This window comes from Thermothelomyces thermophilus, chromosome 2 (genome assembly GCF_000226095.1).
Source record: "Thermothelomyces thermophilus ATCC 42464 chromosome 2, complete sequence".
NCBI classification, from domain to species: Eukaryota; Fungi; Ascomycota; class Sordariomycetes; order Sordariales; family Chaetomiaceae; genus Thermothelomyces; species Thermothelomyces thermophilus.
The window spans coordinates 2083412-2100587 of record NC_016473.1 but is presented as its reverse complement, the minus strand read 5'-3'; the positions used below and the strand labels follow the sequence as shown (position 1 = coordinate 2100587).

The following is a 17176-nucleotide window of genomic DNA, read 5'->3' as shown; positions in this document are numbered from 1 at the left end:
CACTTGTCGGGTACCGGTTTCCCGACCATTGCAACCCCGCATTCGGTCGGCCTTCGAAGTATATACATACATACATACATTGTGCTCCCCTGTTTCTGTTAGCTTGTTAGTGGTGAGTGCAGGAAACTCCGAAACTAATTACCGGTGAGTTTACGTGCCTGCCTCGGCTCGGCCAAGTTAGCAATCGCACCCTTGTGCTCTTTCCAAATTGTCTCTCCCCCTTTGGCCGGCAATTGCAGCAATTCGCTTCTCTTCTCTTTTACTCGATTCAATCCAGTCCAATCCGATAGCACTGCGCACCTAGTCAAGATTCGGCAACGGCGACTTGCAAATTCCAAAGCGGTCTGAACCGGGGCGGAGCAGTGTTGTAATTAGACGCTTCCCTAGCTCTATTTCGGATCGGGACCTGGAAAGATCCAATCCGACGCGGACATGGCGAGCGTTGAACAGGAAGCGGCATCAGTGCCGCGGAAGCTATGGTGTGTCCTCCATCACGCATCTTTTCATGTCAATTGGCTTCCCTTGGTTTCGTCAGAGAAGAAGATAAGTCGGCCAGAGATGACTTACAAACCGGACTGACCCACGTCCGCAGGGAGCACCCCGACCCGAAGTCCACGCCCATGTACCGTTTCATGCAGGAGATCAACAGCAAGGAGAATCGCCAGCTCAAGGTATGATTTGTGCCCTGTCATGTATATATATATATATATATATATATACACATGCGTGCATATCGTCTTGCCTCGCCGGATCACGTATTTGGGAACTAAGCTAACCCATCATCCTTCCTCCATGCCCCCGCCCCCCTCCTCCCCAGACATTTCGTGAGCTCTACGCCTACTCACTGGCCCACCGCACCTCCTTCTGGTCGCACGTCTTCCGTTCCGCCAACCTCATATATGAGGGCTCCAACTCAGTCGTGGTCGACGAGTCGGCACCCATCGACGCTGTCCCGCGCTGGTTCGAGGGCGTCCGCCTCAACTTTGCCGAGAATGCCCTCTTCTCTTCTGCTTCCCCGGCGCCTCCTGACGACGGCGGCGGCGACCAGGCGGCGCGGCGAAGCCTGAGGCACAAGGAGGACGACAAGGTCGCCATCACCGAGGTGCGCGAGGGCGGCTCCGAGGTGCGCAGCGTCACGTACGGCGAGCTCCGCCGCCGCGCCGGCGAAATGGCCCGCGCCATGCGCGCCCACGGCGTCGGCCGCGGCGACCGCGTCGTCATCGTCGGCGCCAACAGCGTCGAGACGCTCGTCGTCTTCCTCGCCACCGCCTGGCTCGGCGCCGTCTTCAGCAGCAGCTCCACCGACATGGGCGTCAAGGGCATCCTGCAGCGGACGGTGCAGGTTAACCCAAAGGTGAGTGTTTTCTCGTCTCCCGCCGTGATCGTTCCCTTCACTTTTCCATTCCTTTTCTGGTTGACGTGTGTGTGTTTCGGTGTGCTAACACGAGCCTCTCGGGAGGTGGTTAGCTGCTGTTCATGGACGATGCGGCGCTGTACAACGGCAAAGTGGTCGACCTGAGGGACAAGATGGCCGAGGTGGTTAAAGGCTTGAGCGAGTGCTCCAATTTCGAGGGCGTCGTGTCTATCCGGAGGTTCGAGCAGGCCCGGGACATCTCGCGCGTCCCCAAGGCCCGGACGTGGGCGTCCTTCCTGGCTGCCGCTAACAGGAACGCCCCGCTGCCCGAGTTCGTCCGCATCCCCTTCCACGAGCCCTTCCTCATCTGCTACTCGTCCGGCACTACGGGCATTCCCAAGGCCATCGTCCACTCGGTCGGCGGCATCCTGATCAACACGTACAAGGAGGGCGTCCTGCACGAGGGCCTGGGCCCAGACAGCGTCACGCTGCAGTATACAACGACGGGATGGATCATGTACCTGGCCAGCTGCAACGTCATCATCTACGGCGGACGCACCATCTTGTACGACGGCTCGCCCTTCCAGCCGGATGCCACCATCCTGATCCGCATCGCCGCCGAGCAGAAGGCCACCAAGCTGGGCATCAGTCCGCGCTGGATGTTGGAGGTGGCCAAGTCGGGCCTCCGCCCGCGCGAGTTGGCCGACCTCTCGAGCCTCCGGACCGTCACCAGCACCGGCATGGTCCTCTCGGACGAGCTCTTCCGGTGGTTCTACGACGTCGGCTTCCCGCCCCACGTGCACCTGGCCAACATCTCGGGCGGCACCGACATCGCCGGCTGCTTCGGCATCATGAACCCGCTCGAGCCCGTCTATGTGGGCGGCACCCAGGGCCCCTCGCTCGGCGTGCATGTCGCCATCTATGACTCGCTGCTGCCGGACGGCGCCGAGGGCAAGGAGGTGCCCCCCGGCACCCCCGGCGAGCTGGTCGCCGTTGCTCCCTTCCCCAACGTCCCCTGCTTCCTCTGGGGTGACAAGCAAGTTCCCGGCGGCGGCGGCCCGGCCGCGCCGGGGACCAAGTACCACTCCTCCTACTTTGCCCGATTCCCGCACGTCTGGGCTCACGGCGACTTCTGCGTGATGCACCCCGTCACGGGCAACATCACGTTCCTGGGCCGCGCCGACGGCGTGCTGAACCCGTCGGGCGTGCGCTTCGGCTCGGCCGAGATCTACTCCGTCATTGAGCGGCGCTTCTCCGACCGCGTGCAGGACTCGCTCTGCGTCGGGCAGCGAAGGCCCCAGGACAGCGACGAGTCCGTCATGCTATTCCTGCTCATGAAGCCCGGCGCCAAATTCGACCGCGCCCTGGCCAACGAGATCCGCCAGGCCATCGCGGCCGACCTGAGCAAGCGCCACGTGCCCAAGTACATCTTTCCCACGCCAGAGATCCCGGTACGTCCCCCTCCCCTCCCTTTCTTGTTTCTGTTGTTGGTTGTTGTTGCTGCGGGGTGGAGAGGGCATTGGATAATACTGACTGTCTCACTAGACGACCGTCAACCTCAAAAAGGTCGAGCTCCCCGTCAAGCAGATCGTGTCCGGGCGCATCATCAAGCCCAGCGGCACGCTGGCCAACCCGAAGAGTCTCGACTATTACTACCAGTTTGCCAAAGTGGAGGAGCTCGTTGGACCCAAGGAGAAGCTCTAGATAATAGATAACATCAGAAGAAAGAAAACTCGCCGCCGCCGACGAGGACGTTTAGGATATCTTCTCACCTTAGTACAAGATATCAGGATTTGCTTGGTTCGGCCGTCTTGTCCGCCCGCCCCGATAATCAAGCGTACCATGGCGGTCACCAAACAAACCAGTCTATCCATACCGATCAACTGCTGTTGCTGTTGGTGTTGTTGTTCTCTTCTCTTAAACTTTTCCCGTAAATACTCCTGCGCCATCGCTATGCATGCCATGTCAATATATCCATGCCAACGGCAATGTCCATCCGTGTCCTTCCATCCTGTGATAATAACACAAAAAAAGGACGTGCTATCCTTTTTGCTTAAACAAAATAATTATTGCAATGGGAACCGCGCCGCCCACAAAACGATTCCTTCCAGCTCGGAAACGCGGACTCAGTAGTCGTCGCTCATGTCCATCATAACATCTTCTCCCCCTTTGTCGTCGTCGTCGTCATCGTCGTCGTCGTCGACGACCTCATACTCCGCAGCTCCGGCCGCCCTGCCGCCGCGGGCGTTCCCCCTCATGACCGCCTTGCCCTTTCCCCGGCCGCCGCCGCCGCCGCCCAGCCCGGCCGTGGAGCTCCACCTGCCCCGCCTCTCGAGCCTCCGCATGGCCGCGGCCTTCTTTTCCTCCAGCTCGAGCTCGAAGCGCGCCAGCTCCTCGTCGTCGTCCGCCCCGCCCCCGCCGAGGCCGCCTCCTCCTCGTCCTCCTTCGTCGTCGTCATCATCCGGCTCTCCCTCGGCTCCTGCCTCGCCGGTGCGCAGGCCGCCCATCAGGACGGCCAGGTCGCCGGCGGCGGCCGACTCCTCGAGGGCCTTGTTGAGCAGCTCGGTGGCGACGGGGTCCTGCGGGTTGACGGCGAGGGCCTCGTGCAGGACGCGGGCGGCCTCGTCGGGGAGGCCCTTGTCGAGGAGGATGAGGGCCTTGGCGCAGAGGACGGGAGCGTTCTTGCCGCCGTCGCGGAGGACGGCGTCGAACTCGTCGAGGGCCTCGTCGAGCAGGCGCAGGCGGCGGTAGGCGTGGGCCAGGTTGGTGCGGGCGCCGAGCCAGGCGTGGGGGTCGGCGCCCGTCTCGTCGGCGACGAGCAACGCCTGGCGGAAGAACTTTGCGGCGTCGCGGAGGCGGTCCTGGTGGTAGAGCACGACGCCCATCTCGTTGAGCAGCAGCGGGTCGGCGCGGCACAGCTGGTAGGCCGACTTGAGGTACTCCTCGGCCGCCGTCAGGTTGTTCATGGCGTGGTTCTGCATGCCGAGGAAGACCTGGGGCAGGTGGGTGCCGGTGAAGAGGCGGGCGGCGGTCGAGTAGGCCGTCACGGCCTGGTCGTGCTCGCCCTCGGCCGCGAAGGTGTGGGCGAAGCCGATCCAGGCGGGGCCGAAGGTGGCGTCCATCATGGACGACTTGCTAAAGTAGCGGCGGGCGTCGGCGATCTTGCCCGTCGCGAGGTAGTAGGTGCCCACGGCCAGCCAGGTGCACGCGTGCTCCGGGTGGTGGTCGGCCAGCTCGTGCGCGACCAGGAAGAGCTCGTTGGTCCGCTTGAGCTCGTACAGGCAGGCGAGGTGGACCGGGTAGGCGGGGAAGTTGGTCTTGTCCTCGCGGAGCACGGCGGCCGTGATGGCGAGGGCGTCCTTGAAGCGGCATTGCGTGTAGAGCAGGTCGGCGCGCGCGAGGAGCAGGTCCGCGTTGTCCTCGAGGCCGTAGTGGGTCGAGAGCGACTCGACGGCGACGTTGAAGGCGCGCGGGTTGCCGTACTTGGAGAGCTGGGTCTGGTACAGCATGTGGACGTAGTCGCCGGGCTCGCTCCGCAGCTCCGGGTCGTCGCCGCCCCGGGGGGCCCGCACCGCGCCAAAATCGAGCGACTGCATGAACTCGGCCTCCTCGTCCGCCGACATGAGCGAGTTGCGCACCAGCTGCGTGAAGGCCTCGTGGCACTGCACGTCGATGCGCAGGGCGTCCTTGTAAGCCTCCTTGGCCCGGTCGAAGGCGTTCTCCTTGGCGTAGCAGAGCCCGCGGAGGTAACACATGCCGGCTTCGTACCGCCTGACCGACCACTCCTCCTCGCTGAGCTCGTCCGGCTGCCGGTCGAGGTTTTTGGACCCGGCTCTCGTGCCGCGGCCCGCGGTCCGGTGCGTCTTGCGCTTTGCGTTGGAGGTGAAGAGGTGGGTCGGCGTGTGCTCGCCCAGCAGGGCCAGGGCGTCGGCGAAGTTGTTCTGCCGGATCAGGCAGTGGGCGGCGAGGTAGCGGCAGGACGGGTTGGTCCCGATGAGGCCGTGTTTGTTCAGAAGGTCGTGCGCGCGCGTGTAGTTGCCGGCGGCGAAGTGGACTTGGGCAAGCCAAAAGGCGTCGTTCTCGTCCTCTGTGAGAGAGAAGAAGAAAAGAGGGGGAGGAAGGAGGGGTCAGCGGACCAGTCGGGGCAGTCAGGCAAAGTCAGACCGAAGGTTTTTTTTTTGGTGGGTGACGCGGGCGTACTTGTCATGGCCAGGAGCTTGTCGCCGATGAAGATGGCTGACTCGTACTGGGCTTTGTTGAGCGCATCCTGGCGCCAGTCACGGAGAAACCTCTCCATGTTGGGTTGCGACGAGATCATGGCCGCTGCGTCGCATCGGCGTGATTTTTTTTGTCTTTGCGTTTTTGGTCCGGTTCTGTCGCCCGCTGAACTGAATCGCCGAGACAAACGCCGAATTGGGTCGATGGACGAGTGGTTGTGGCAGGCTTGAGACTGGTTGGTGGATGTGATCGTTGGAATGGCTTCTGTCGAAAGTCAACAAAATGGATATGGAATTTTGAAGACGCGGTTGCCAAGGGGAGCCCATGAGCGGAATGGAACGTGGGGACGCGCTGAAAGTGAAGGCGGGGCGCGAGTTCAGGTGCTTCCATTGCAAGTGCCCAGGTGCTGAGTGGGGAGCACTGCTGGCTTGGCAAGCGACAAGGGATCTGCCACAGGCACCCACAGGCACTCGCGGTGTCAAATTGCTCCTTCCGAATATGACGCTTATTAACATCATCATCTCTACTCTACGGAGCACCTTCCATAGATCTGTCTCCAAGGGGAAAGCCTAGCTCCCTCACACATCCTGTTCCCTCTTTTCATCTTTCCTTTTTTTTTGCGATTCAGTCTTCTTATGCTCTATTTAGCGCCGGCCAGTTTGATCCGCTCACAATATTGATTTGTTAATTATTACGCCTCTTGTTTGTCACAAACTTTCTTCTACCAAAATCCGTCCTCTCTCTCACCGAAGATAAAAAAAAGGGAAAACGAAAGGAAAGAAGAAGAAATTACACTTTTTACGACTTGGGCTTCGTGCCCCCGTGCCCGGCGTCCGCGCGCGTCCTGTTGCGCGGCTGGCCCAGCCCCAAGCAGCTCGCCATCTTGAAGAAGACGTCAATGTTGTTGTAGGTCCCGCCAAAGGTCTCCTGGCAAGGGCCCATGGCATAAACGGGCACGTCGGTGAGCGAGTGCACGCCCTGGGTCTGGTCGGTCGGCAGGGTGCCGTTGACGACGAAGCCGTCCGGGCGGTCGGCCGGGTTGACGTAGACCTCGCCGCCGGCGCCGACCGAGGCGGGCGTGCGCGGCTCCCGGCCGACGCCGAAGCGCTCGCGGTGGTCCGGGTTGGCCCCCATGCCGGCCGCGATGACGTAGCGCGGGTCCCAGTTGAGCGGGAAGTTGGGCCCCGTCCCGTAGCTGACGCCCTCCTTGGGCTGCGTGTACTGCGACAGGCCCGAGTTCTCGTACACGCCCACGGCGTTGCGCTTGGCCCGGTCGTCCTTCTGGGCATCCGCGTACTTGGTGTCAGAGCTCCCGAAGACGTCTGCAACGCTCGTTTAGCATGGTCAAGGTCCCAAAGAGAGATCGGGCTGGTTGGGCTTACCAAAGCCGTGACCGTGGTCGGCCGAGACGACGATCAGGGTGTCATCGAGAATGCGGAGCTCCTTCAGCTTAGCGATGGTGGCCCGGACCGTGTCGTCCAGCTCGAGCAGGTCGCCCAGCGCGCGCTCGTAGTCGAGCGCGTGCATCTGCTTGTCGATCGACGCGGCTTCCGACATGAGGAAGAAGCCATTCTTACCGCCCCGCTCGTGCAGGATGTCGATGGCCTTAAGCGTCATGTCCTTGAGCCCGGGCAAGTCCTTGGCCGGCCCAGCGGCGCCGGACGGGTTGTTGTCGAGCGAGTCAAGGTTATCGGGGAAGATGTTGCGGTCCAGCCAGACGGGGAAGTTGCTCTTGCAGAAGATGCCCAGCGCTTTCTTGTTGTTGGGCGCCGCCAACAGCGCCGTCTTGTTCCAGCTGACCGAGTAGCCCTTCTTGGCGAACTCGGCATAGTAATCCTTGCCCTTGAACGAGCCGGGCCCCGGGATGAACTGCTCGGCGCCGCCGCCAAAGTAGGCGTCGGGGCCATCCGTCTTGGTCCACGAGTAGTTGCTGACGCCATGGAGCGCCTGGTCGATCAGGATACCGTAGTTGGACCGCCGGCGGGTGTGGCCCGTCAAGGCAATCGGGGTCGCATCGGCAATAAAGGCGGTCGACACGGCGCCCCATGCGGAACCCTGTTTTCATCGTGTTGCGCCAAGTCATTCGTCATCAGCAAGGAGAACAAGTCGAGGCAGGGGAAGGGAGGGTTAGCACTGCCTACCCAGATGCGGTGCAACAGCTCGACGATCGTCTCAACCTTCGGGTCGTCCTCGGTATCAGGGGACGAGTCGGCATAGACACTTGCAGATGCCCGAGTCAGTTTTGTCGGTACGGGCTATGCGCCACCCTCATCTCCTCTCTTCGCTTACCCCATCGCGTTCACCGAGCTCTTGTGGCCAGAGTACAGCGCAGAGGCCGAGTTGGCGCTGTCAGTAATGAAAGTGTCGATCGAGTGCGACTGTCACACACGAGACTGTTAGCGCGACTTCCAAGATTTTTTTTTTTAAAAAAAAAGGCAGCATTGTTCCGGAGAAACCCACCATCTGGTGACCGAGGACGGGGAACTCATCGACAGCAAGCAGCGACTGGTACCGGCCGTTGACCGTCTTGTGCCCGAGCAGGCGGGCGGCCGTGATCATGTTGGTGGTCATGCCATCACCTGTCGTGCTCGTCAGTCTCTCCCCGACCCGATGGTTCCCGTCGGGCACCGCACGGAGACTTACCGATAAAAAAGATGACGTTCTTGGCCTTTTTCTCGGTGGCCAGGGCCCGAACGGTCCACTTGGCCGTGGTGGTCTTGCCATTGTAGTACTTGAGCGTGACGGTGTACTCGCCGGGCTCGTACAGTGCCACGCGACGGTACACTTTGGAGGCGACGTTGACGACCGAGGGCGTGTTGGCGTCCTTGGCGAACAGGTCCTCGTACCAGGAAAAGGTCCACTTCTCCAGCTTGGGCTCGCTGCGGTCGAAGAAGTCGGCGATGCTCTTGGGCCGGTGGCCGTCCTTGGCAATGGTGGCCGTGAACTTCTCGTCCGGCACGCCATTGTTGAAGGCCTCGGACCCGTTCTTGGGCGCGTGGACCTCGAAGCGGATGTCGAATTCCTGGCCGGGGAGGAAGTCCTGCTGGTCCGGAGGTAGCACGCAGCCGAGATCCGGGCAGGTACCCAGCCGCTGGAAGGTTTGGGCCGTGACGGCAGACAGCGAAGCTGCCAGACACAGCGCCGCGGCATTGGCTTTGAGCAGCATCTTGGCGGAGCGAGCGAGGTGGAAGCGCGACCGACCGACGATCAAGAATGATGCACCTCGCGAGGGCTCCTGGGGGGGAAGGGGGGGCAGCTCGGATCGACGAACCCCGCCTGGGTTATTATATGAATTGCTGCAGTGTACTCCGTACCCGACCTCCGCTACCCCCATGTCTTAACCAGAGCCACGGGGAAGGGGCCGTTGGCGCGCCCACGAGTGGAGGACGCGCCGGGATCGCGTCCTTCCTCAATTGGAAACCAGCATCTTCACTGATGATGAGGCCGCACGGGAATCACGGTGAGCATCTGGAGCACGTGGCGCCGACTGCTGGGGCAGCTCCTCATGCCCAGATACTACGTGTAAGCTGAGAAGCCGAGGTTCCGTTGGTGCACCATTAGGCGCGGAGTCTTGGACCAGCGCGAGCCCATGTTGGCTCTCTTCAAGCTTCGATGCCAAGACGGCGCCCCGAGCCCGGCCGCAACGTGCTCCGGCCGGCAAGTCTGATTGGCGACCGCCCACGCGCCCGGTCGCCAGCAAGGCCGGGCGTGCCTGCAGCGAACGCACCACACCTGCGGGTTTGATGAGTTCGTTGGTTGCGTGCATGCCTGCAAATGGAAGGACAAGAGCGCGCAGGTTAATGCCGTAGTATCTGAAGCGGGTTTTTCTCGCTTCTCCGGACTGTTGGGCCTTGTTTTTTTTTTATCTCTCCCCTTCTCTCTCTCTTCTCTCTTCTCTTTTCTCCTCTTCTTATCAATTCTTTCTGTTTGTGGAGGAAGAATGGAGGAGAGGAATTTGTGCATGGAAGGTTGAAAACGTTAAGGGTCCAAAGACACCTTGAGCTAATTAGCCCGCCGAAACTTGCCGACCCTTCAAGGACTCGCCCATACTTTCTCGCGGGCTGCTGCTTCGCTTCTATTCCGCTCTTCTTAGTCCGTTATCCAACAAACTTTTTATTATTCTGCTGCTCCAGGCTCCTTCGGCTTGTTGTTGTTCATGGTCAGCTTCCACGGCCAATGGATGAAAGAATAGGTTTAATTACTCTGTTCGACTAGATCTGCTGATACCACTCGGGGCGAACATGAGTGTGGATGACGGGAAGTTGCTCTTGAGGTCGAGGTCTGAGTCAATCACTAATAGCTGATGAATGACGTTGCGCGACAACAGCTTGGAGATTGAAACCGTACGAGAGGTGCTCGTCGGCAGGATTGCCTCTCCAATCTATATTGCATACTCCCGGTTATGGTGTCGTCTCGGAAAATCTACTAGCAGATTGATTGAAACTGAGGGGAAGTGAGTGGCTAGGACTTCGAGATGTCCTAGGCCGACGCTTACGACAGGTCTCTTTCATAATAGATCATGGATTACCAACCCTGCTCTGCCTTAATAGTCCGTCAACACCACTCCGGACCGCCATAGTTGCTCTGCCAGGGCCCTCGCCTCCTGCTCATCAAGCCTCCCGTCAGGACCCAGGCAGGAGGAATGGAACCACACCATCTCTCCGAGCGCATCGTTCCCGGTCCCCCTTTTCAGTCCGTGGACCAGCGCGTCCAGGTTCCCTCTGCGCACCCCTCCGCCGACAATAACCTCTAACCCCTTCGCTTCCGCGGCAGCAGCAGCACCACTGCCGATCACCCCTTTCAACCCTTCCAAATTCCCCAGCGCCGGGCCCCTCCCGCCCGAAGTCAACACGCCGTCAAACCCGCACTCTCTCACGCTTCGCATCACCCCTTCGATATTATCATCATCCCCTCCCAAACAGGAGGAGGAGGAGAGGAGATCATCCACGGCCCGATGCAGGACGCAGGCTAACCGGGGCGACGGTGGTCGCTCTCCCTCTCCCTCTCCCTCGCCCGCTCCCTCGCTCTCGCTCTCGATCTCGATCTCCTTAACCAGGCTAACTAGCTCCCTATTACGCTCCACGTCCAGCTCGAGCCGTCGTCCGTCGTCGCCGAGGCGGAGGGCACCAAAGACGAAGCCGTCTCCGTGCCGGGGGCTGAGCAGGCCGGAGGCGGCGAAGGCGCGGATCGAGGCGGCCATGGCGGCCAGCTCGGACGGGGTGTAGAGGAAGTCCTGATCGGGCCGCTGCCGCGGGGTCGTCGTCGGTTCCGGAGCCCGGTCGGAAGCTTGGTCGCCGCCGGTGTCGTCTGTAGTAATAATAGCGGTGTTGTTGGGTATTATCGTCGATGTTGCTGACTTGGGCGGCCCGCGGGGTCGGATCATGATGCGGATGGCTGGTCTCGGACGGCGGTCGGAGGCGCCGAGGGAGGAGAGGAGGGCAGCTAGCTCGGAGAGGGTCGGGGTTGTTCCGCCCAGGGCTTGCGAGTTAATAAGTAAGTGAGTCAGCCAGCTGCAGAGCATTTTTTTTTTTAAAAAAAAAAAAGAAAAACGATGGAGAGGCAAGGGCGTAGGGGGTGGTTGTGTGGCAGAGGTAAATTCAAAGAAAGCAAGTCATGAAATCGATGTTAACTCACGGAGAGGCCAGCAACGTGCACTGCGAGACTACGGCATGCATGAAAACAAGTGCCCTTAGATAAGAAAAGGCTTTCTGCTCGTTCACTTACCATACGACCCGGCTCGGTTCAACTCGAGCCGCCTTGCTCCCAGTGATACGGCTAGTAAGCCATCATCTGGGCCAAAGATGGGCACTTCCAGCCGTGGATAAGCTTTGTCCAAGGCCATCCTGGAGGTTGCCTTTTTTCTTTTTTTTCTTTTTTTTTAATATCAAAAGGCTGCTTGAACGATACGATGCTCACGGAACGCCAACTCGGTACGTATCAAAGCGCACCGACTTTAACGATCATGTCGTACCTAGAGATCAAGTGCACCGTAGAGCATGCGGCATCGCTGTCCCAAAGTTGGATCCTAATATCGCGCTGTCGGCGATGTTGTTGCCGTGCAAGACATTCTCGGCGATCCCAGTTACCCCGTGAGAAGTGATACCCCGCGAGAAGTGATGTCGTCGGCCCGCTTTGCCCCGGGTCTCGGCATTCGCAATCCCATGTTGCAAAAAGCTTATTTCGACGGCGACTGGCAATAGTAGTCACGTTCCTAAGTAGTTCGCGTTACCGACTACATTAGACACGTTAGTGCACGTCACCAGAATATGCCATCCGATGTGATATTACCGTGTAAACCGTGTAAACACTGGGCCACAACTTCCCACAAAATTCAAAAAAAGTCCAATCTCCAGGAAGAAATTCGCACCCTCATCACAAGTTCACATGGCAGGGCTATCACATAATCATGCTCTGAAAACCAATACCTGTAGAAAAGCAGAGATTTGCATTCCCCATTCCCTTAAGAGACTAGAACCAAAGTGCTATGCCAGGCGTCCTAGAGCGATATTAGTTATTATTCCCTGGAGGAACTTTGCCTGGGGGATGTAGCTGATGTGCAGAGAAGGAATCTGTCGGGTAAATTGGAACTATCGTGCTCGTGCCGTATCTTTCCCACTTGACCACCTACTCCACCGCCTTCCTTGTGGTCGTGAGTCCAGAATGCCCCCTTGAACCTCCCCGACTTGCGTCCACAACCGAGAACGTCCTTTCTGCTGGGGACTTGCGCCGCTGGGTTTGGGGTGTGCGGTCATTTTGGCCATGAATCTGTCAGGTAAATTGAAACTATCGTGCTCGTGCCGTGTCCTTCCCACTTGACCACCTACTCCACAGCCTTCCTTATGGTCGTAGGTCCAGAATGTCCTCGACCTCATCCTCGTCCCTTCAACCTCCCCAACGGGGTGCGACCCCTCTTCCAGAACTGCGTCCACAACCGAGAACGTCCTCTCTGGGGATTTCCGCCGCTGAGTTTCAGGTGTGCGATCATTTTGGCCATGATTCGTACAACATGTGTCACGTGAACTCCAGCTGGAAAGTCGCTACCCCGTCCAAACTGCTGCTTGACTTAACCCTTCCTTCTCTTCCCCGGCACTGTAAAGGAGGTGTCTGGGGTGCGACCTTGTTGTCTAGCGTTGCTTGACTGGCTGTCCTGTGACACGGAGCCGGCATCTGACTGCATCAAGCCCCCTAGATCCTGGGAAAGCCCGGTTGTTGTATCGGAAAGTGGTGGGGCATCAACGTCTAACTCCAACGGCAACTGGTCGATGGCGGAGCAGATGTTCTTAAAATGCTCGGGCATCCATATATCGTAGACGTTTTTCGTAAATCGATATGCCGTCCATTTGTCCTTTCCGTCAAGCGCGGTAAAGTCGAATTTGTGGATCGGATGCCGGTAGTACTTGGTGTCGTTCCCTGCTATTACCGGGTAGTGGCCGTAGATCCGGACCGAAGTATTGTCGTGCGAGATAGAGAAGGCGAGGATTTTCCGGTTGACCTCATCTTCACGTTTTACGGCACGGAAGAGATCGACGATAGCCCGTACCGCAAGTGTCATGCTATGGGCGTTCTGCCGGTCTGCGATATCGAGCGCTGCAGTGCCGCACTTCACCTCGCAGGTCAGGAAGGGGAAGTACATATAGTACGTAGCCATCACCGGGGAGGCGTCTCCGGCGATGAGGTCGCCAATACATGGCGACAGCTTGGCGAGCTGGTCCTTGGTGAACGCCTCTCGTCTAAACCCAACAGAGTAGTCAGGCTGCGGACGAGTACCAGTAAGAGGCATCGAGTTGCTCCACCCTTCGTTGACGCTTTCGATCAGGATGTCAAGGTGCTTTGCACCAAATGTAGCAAGACTTTCGGCTGAAGGGACAATCAGCCTACTGATATCTTGAATTACTCGTGCCTCATTTTTGTTACGTATCTTCTCGCATGTTGTTTCGAAGATATCGTCTTGGAAGAGTGTATCACCGGGAACTGGCTGCGGGTTCTCGAGGAGAGATCGACAAAGATCCTGGCTGGCACTGGCTAAGCCTCCAGGAGCTTTCGTCATATAGCTGCCGTTGAACTGGAGCAGGGTCTCATAACGCTGGTCCCGATATTGCGCGCTCTTCTCCTCCCTTGGCTTCTGGTCGCTAGGGGTCTTCGATATATCAGAGTTCGATCGCTTCCGGGATAGAGTAGATTTCTTCCGCGCAAGTAGACGGTTCATGGTGGAAACCGTCTGTGAGGGCCAGTTCCCTTCCTTTACCCAGTAAGAAACTGGGTCAATACGTCCAGGCACGCCGCTATCAATCGCTGGCTCACCAATTGTATCTCCGGCAGGGCGTGTAGGGGATATCGGTTGTCGCTTCGGTCCACGGCGTTCTCGGGCCGCACCAGGCTCGATCCGTTGCTTGCGCTTGCGACCTTTGCTTTGCAGCGCCGGCGGATCCTGTTGAGACGGCGTCTCCCTGATCGCAGACGGACGTATACGGCGATTGGACTCGGCACGCTGGCTTGCGCCTTTACGCAACTGGATACCCTGGGGTTCTGTTCCTGCAACTGTCAGCGGGTGTTGTTAGGCGCGACGAAGAATGAGTACCTTGGGCCTTTGGCGCCGGTGATGCGAACCCTTTCTGGGCGGCAGCTTGGCCTCGAGTGCGGGCCATGGCGATGAGGACGGAGGAGAGGACGGCGTTTTGGGTTGATGGGGTTCTTAGCGAGATGCTGTAGCATGTGGAAAATGGCTGGCTACCAAGCGATCATGCAGTCCAAGAGCGGGGTCGCGTCAACGATGGGTTGCAGGGATCTTAGGCACTTTCGAGAACTGAAGGCTTCCCAATTGAACTAGCGTAAAAATGCACTTGCCTAATTAAGTAGCTCCTGTCTCGAAAAGAGGTTGCACGCGCATGCAGGAATGCACAGCTGCCGGCTCACCCGGCTCACCCCAATTGGCAGGTGAGCGCGAGCCATACACACAGCCGGTAAGAAAGTCCCTTCAGAACATGCAAGCAGGCCGTTCTCCGGCCAATTGCTCTGGCGATCTGAGGTTGCTTTGACCGTCTCCCTTATCACTTCTGTCTGCCAGTAAAAAAAAAAAAGACTAGAAAAACCGCTGTGCGCTGCGAAGTGCCTTGTGATGCCTTGGCGAGCACCGCTCAACAGTGGCGATAGCCGTAGCCCCAAAGAGGAACAGCCATGTCCATCCGGAACTTGTGCTGCTGGGTCACAAACAGGCCCTCATCTTTTGATTCTACAGTCGCCAAGCGATCGTGGTTAGCTCAGAACCAGAGCGTGTAAATTTGGGGGCGGTGAGAGGGATCTGGACGAGGCAAAAGCTCCGGTGCCGCAATGGGACCGTGAATTGGGGGCTTGTATTAGTGGGAAGGGACCGTGGGGAACTGACAGTTGATGACGATGGGCGTGTCCTGGTCAACAACCGAGTTGACCTCGATGGGAGACTCGGCTTGGCTGGTCGAGGACTCGCCAGAGGCGTTGGCCTCGGAGTCGGACTGGGCCGCCTCCTGCTGAATTCTAAGAGCCCGCGCTCTCAGCCGAAGCTGATGCTGTTCTAAATGCTCAGGTTAGCTGCTTAGACTTGTCCGTAGATTGAATTCACGCAGAACATACCGTATCTCCAGTAGCGAGCGCAGAGATTGCCGACGTTGGGCGAGAAACGCGAGAGAGAGGCGTTCAGGAAGTAATGCTCGACTAATCATTCACTCGTTAGCGATCAATTCACGGTGGCCGATGGCTTTTCCTTGGTGCGATACGGTTTCGATGAGAGAGAGAGAAACACTTACAGACACACAGTTGAGTGTACTTGCGGCGGGCCCTGTTACCCATGTACTGGGTCATCATCTCGCCGACCCAGCCCCAATCCTTCTCTTCGTTGAAGAACATGTCATCACCAAGGCGCTTGGGTGAGTGAGGAATGAGCCGGAGCCAGAAGTACTCCTCTTCCTCCCTAGACCAAACTTTGCCACCCATGATGATCTTGTGAATGAAATGAAAAGCTTGTTAGTGTTATTGATCTGTGGATGAAGAGCGTAGAGGCTTGCGGTAGCTCAAGAGAAGTTGTTGTGATGGAGAGGGAAGCGGAAAAGTGTGATGGAGGAAGAGAGCTGGGCTGGGGGGTTAAATAGGCCAGGGCAGCTGCTCGGGTGACAGACCATCCGAACTATGCTCCGGCCACAATATGGCTTCACGCTGAGGTAAATAGACACGGTCACCTGAGGCCAGCGATTGTGCGAGGCCCATCAACAGTAGAGCGCCCGGGTCCAATAGCAGAGCCCGGTCATGCCGTCCGATATCTAGTGACTCCAAGAACCTCAAGGGCAAGAGCCACATTCTGCCAGTTGGCGAGCAAGCTCTTTCCCGTCAATTCAATGGGATCAGGACCCAGAAGCCCACGCGTCACCAGGTCGCGTGAATAGTGTTCAGAAAGAGCATCAGAAAGGGTCCAGAGTGGCTGCTAAATCGAAGGGCTTTCGGCATTTTCCGTTATAACTCCAGTGCCGTGGCATTTTGCGCGCCATCCGATCCGTGAATCGGTGACTCGCGTGCCCGCGGTTCTGCCACTTGGAAGGTGCCTCGATAACCACAAATAAACGAGAGCTGGCTGCCATGTGATGGGTAGCATCCGAACTTCTTATCGTGCCTTCACTCAAAAGGGCTCGAGGGATCTGGGGCTGAGTAACCCCGAGAGAGGAGATAGGGTCCCAGTTTTCTTTCAATCTTGGAGAACTGAGACGTGTGGTCAGTTTGGGGGTCGGCATGAAGACAGACTTTTCAAAGCTCACAATGCTCTTTTGATGTAAGGGGACAACGCCATCTTTAACCCAGATTCCCCAGCTGCCCATCATATTGGCCAGCATCATGTCAGTTGCCAGCCGGTCGCCCACAATGGCGATCTGGTGAGGACTCGTCACCCCTGTCTCGGGGTGTTGGCGGAAGTACGACATGATCTCCTCACCGCAGCCCGGTTTCTTCACGGCGTGCGACAGAACGCTAACACCAGTCGACTTTTCAACTTCTGAGGCGAGCCTGCCGGTAACATCGTAGCTTGTTGCACCGGCCGTGTTTGACACAATCAGGAGACGCCGTCCTGGGTAGGCGGCTCGCAGAGCCTCGAATCGATGCTTCTTAGTTTAGCATGGGATCACAGCATATGCACAAATAAACCAAAACATATCAGAGACCGCAAGGGAGCAATGACAAAATAAAGCACTCAAAAGCAGAAACGAAGTGTGGCAAACGTATTCACCTTGTATGGTTCGTGGACCTCGTTGTGATCCGGAATTGCAAAACAGTCATCCTTGTCCAGCACCACGGCCCTGATGTCTGGCTGTTTAACATTCTTGGAAAATGCCTTGTTGAGTGGGATCGGTAGATCATCGAAGGTTGCCACGGTAGCATGAGGAAGACATAGTGAAGGCTTGGCCAGGAGCCTGAAAACGTTGAGCGAGCCCGACAGGTTCAGGTTCATGTTCCGCGGCCAAGGAGGGTTCCAGGGGGACCATCAAACCCAAATGAGGAGGGCAAAATAAATCTTACAAAACAAAGACCGATGAGGGAGAACTTAACAGGAAAGAGCGTGGGTTATTCAGCACCACTTGCACCGGACTT

General features: G+C 58.2%; 7 protein-coding genes across 7 annotated transcripts; 1 reads left to right on the top strand and 6 right to left on the bottom strand.

The window, feature by feature from the left end:
* The first annotated feature begins 76 nt into the window (after positions 1-76).
* MYCTH_2301077 (uncharacterized protein) lies at positions 77-3269 on the top strand. Its single transcript, XM_003661508.1, has 5 exons — positions 77-479; positions 593-671; positions 818-1354; positions 1468-2805; positions 2900-3269. Exons 1-5 carry the CDS (start codon positions 433-435, stop codon positions 3056-3058), a joined length of 2160 nt encoding a protein of 719 aa, XP_003661556.1. The 5' UTR covers positions 77-432; the 3' UTR covers positions 3059-3269.
* Positions 3270-3399: 130 nt separating this feature from the next.
* On the bottom strand, positions 3400-5857 carry MYCTH_2301076 (uncharacterized protein). Its single transcript, XM_003661507.1, has 2 exons — positions 5555-5857; positions 3400-5441 (listed from the first exon to the last, which is right to left on the bottom strand). Exons 1-2 carry the CDS (start codon positions 5649-5651, stop codon positions 3481-3483), a joined length of 2058 nt encoding a protein of 685 aa, XP_003661555.1. The 5' UTR covers positions 5652-5857; the 3' UTR covers positions 3400-3480.
* Positions 5858-6370: 513 nt separating this feature from the next.
* Positions 6371-8738, bottom strand: MYCTH_79335 (alkaline phosphatase; the record flags this gene model as incomplete). Its single annotated transcript, XM_003661506.1, has 6 exons — positions 6371-6894; positions 6955-7627; positions 7714-7792; positions 7862-7950; positions 8033-8151; positions 8216-8738. 6 exons carry the CDS (start codon positions 8736-8738, stop codon positions 6371-6373), a joined length of 2007 nt encoding a protein of 668 aa, XP_003661554.1.
* Positions 8739-10115: 1377 nt separating this feature from the next.
* MYCTH_48078 (uncharacterized protein) lies at positions 10116-11414 on the bottom strand (the record flags this gene model as incomplete). The annotated part of the gene is made up of 3 exons (XM_003661505.1): positions 10116-10580; positions 10626-11050; positions 11297-11414. The coding sequence occupies 3 exons, from the start codon at positions 11412-11414 to the stop codon at positions 10116-10118; spliced, it is 1008 nt and encodes a 335-aa protein (XP_003661553.1).
* A 1125-nt stretch (positions 11415-12539) lies between these two features.
* On the bottom strand, positions 12540-14267 carry MYCTH_2301073 (uncharacterized protein). The gene is made up of 3 exons (XM_003661504.1): positions 14151-14267; positions 13874-14098; positions 12540-13807 (listed from the first exon to the last, which is right to left on the bottom strand). The coding sequence occupies exons 1-3, from the start codon at positions 14215-14217 to the stop codon at positions 12636-12638; spliced, it is 1464 nt and encodes a 487-aa protein (XP_003661552.1). The 5' UTR covers positions 14218-14267; the 3' UTR covers positions 12540-12635.
* A 439-nt stretch (positions 14268-14706) lies between these two features.
* Positions 14707-15538, bottom strand: MYCTH_2108831 (uncharacterized protein; the record flags this gene model as incomplete). The annotated part of the gene is made up of 4 exons (XM_003661503.1): positions 14707-14792; positions 14955-15119; positions 15179-15259; positions 15352-15538. 4 exons carry the CDS (start codon positions 15536-15538, stop codon positions 14707-14709), a joined length of 519 nt encoding a protein of 172 aa, XP_003661551.1.
* Positions 15539-16210: 672 nt separating this feature from the next.
* On the bottom strand, positions 16211-17036 carry MYCTH_2116929 (uncharacterized protein; the record flags this gene model as incomplete). Its single annotated transcript, XM_003661502.1, has 3 exons — positions 16211-16294; positions 16351-16692; positions 16815-17036. 3 exons carry the CDS (start codon positions 17034-17036, stop codon positions 16211-16213), a joined length of 648 nt encoding a protein of 215 aa, XP_003661550.1.
* Between the last annotated feature and the right edge of the window lie 140 nt (positions 17037-17176).

Coding starts and splice junctions, on each gene's coding strand:
- MYCTH_2301077 (XM_003661508.1), top strand. CDS start 433: ATGGCGAGCGTTGAACAGGAAGCGGCATCAGTGCCGCGGAAGCTATG. Junction 480..592: donor TCAGTGCCGCGGAAGCTATG/GTGTGTCCTCCA, acceptor CCACGTCCGCAG/GGAGCACCCCGACCCGAAGT. Junction 672..817: donor AGGAGAATCGCCAGCTCAAG/GTATGATTTGTG, acceptor CCTCCTCCCCAG/ACATTTCGTGAGCTCTACGC.
- MYCTH_2301076 (XM_003661507.1), bottom strand. CDS start 5,651: ATGGAGAGGTTTCTCCGTGACTGGCGCCAGGATGCGCTCAACAAAGCC. Junction 5,442..5,554: donor CAAGCTCCTGGCCATGACAA/GTACGCCCGCGT, acceptor TCTCTCTCACAG/AGGACGAGAACGACGCCTTT.
- MYCTH_2301073 (XM_003661504.1), bottom strand. CDS start 14,217: ATGGCCCGCACTCGAGGCCAAGCTGCCGCCCAGAAAGGGTTCGCATCA. Junction 14,099..14,150: donor ACCGGCGCCAAAGGCCCAAG/GTACTCATTCTT, acceptor TTGCAGGAACAG/AACCCCAGGGTATCCAGTTG. Junction 13,808..13,873: donor CCCTGCCGGAGATACAATTG/GTGAGCCAGCGA, acceptor GGGTAAAGGAAG/GGAACTGGCCCTCACAGACG.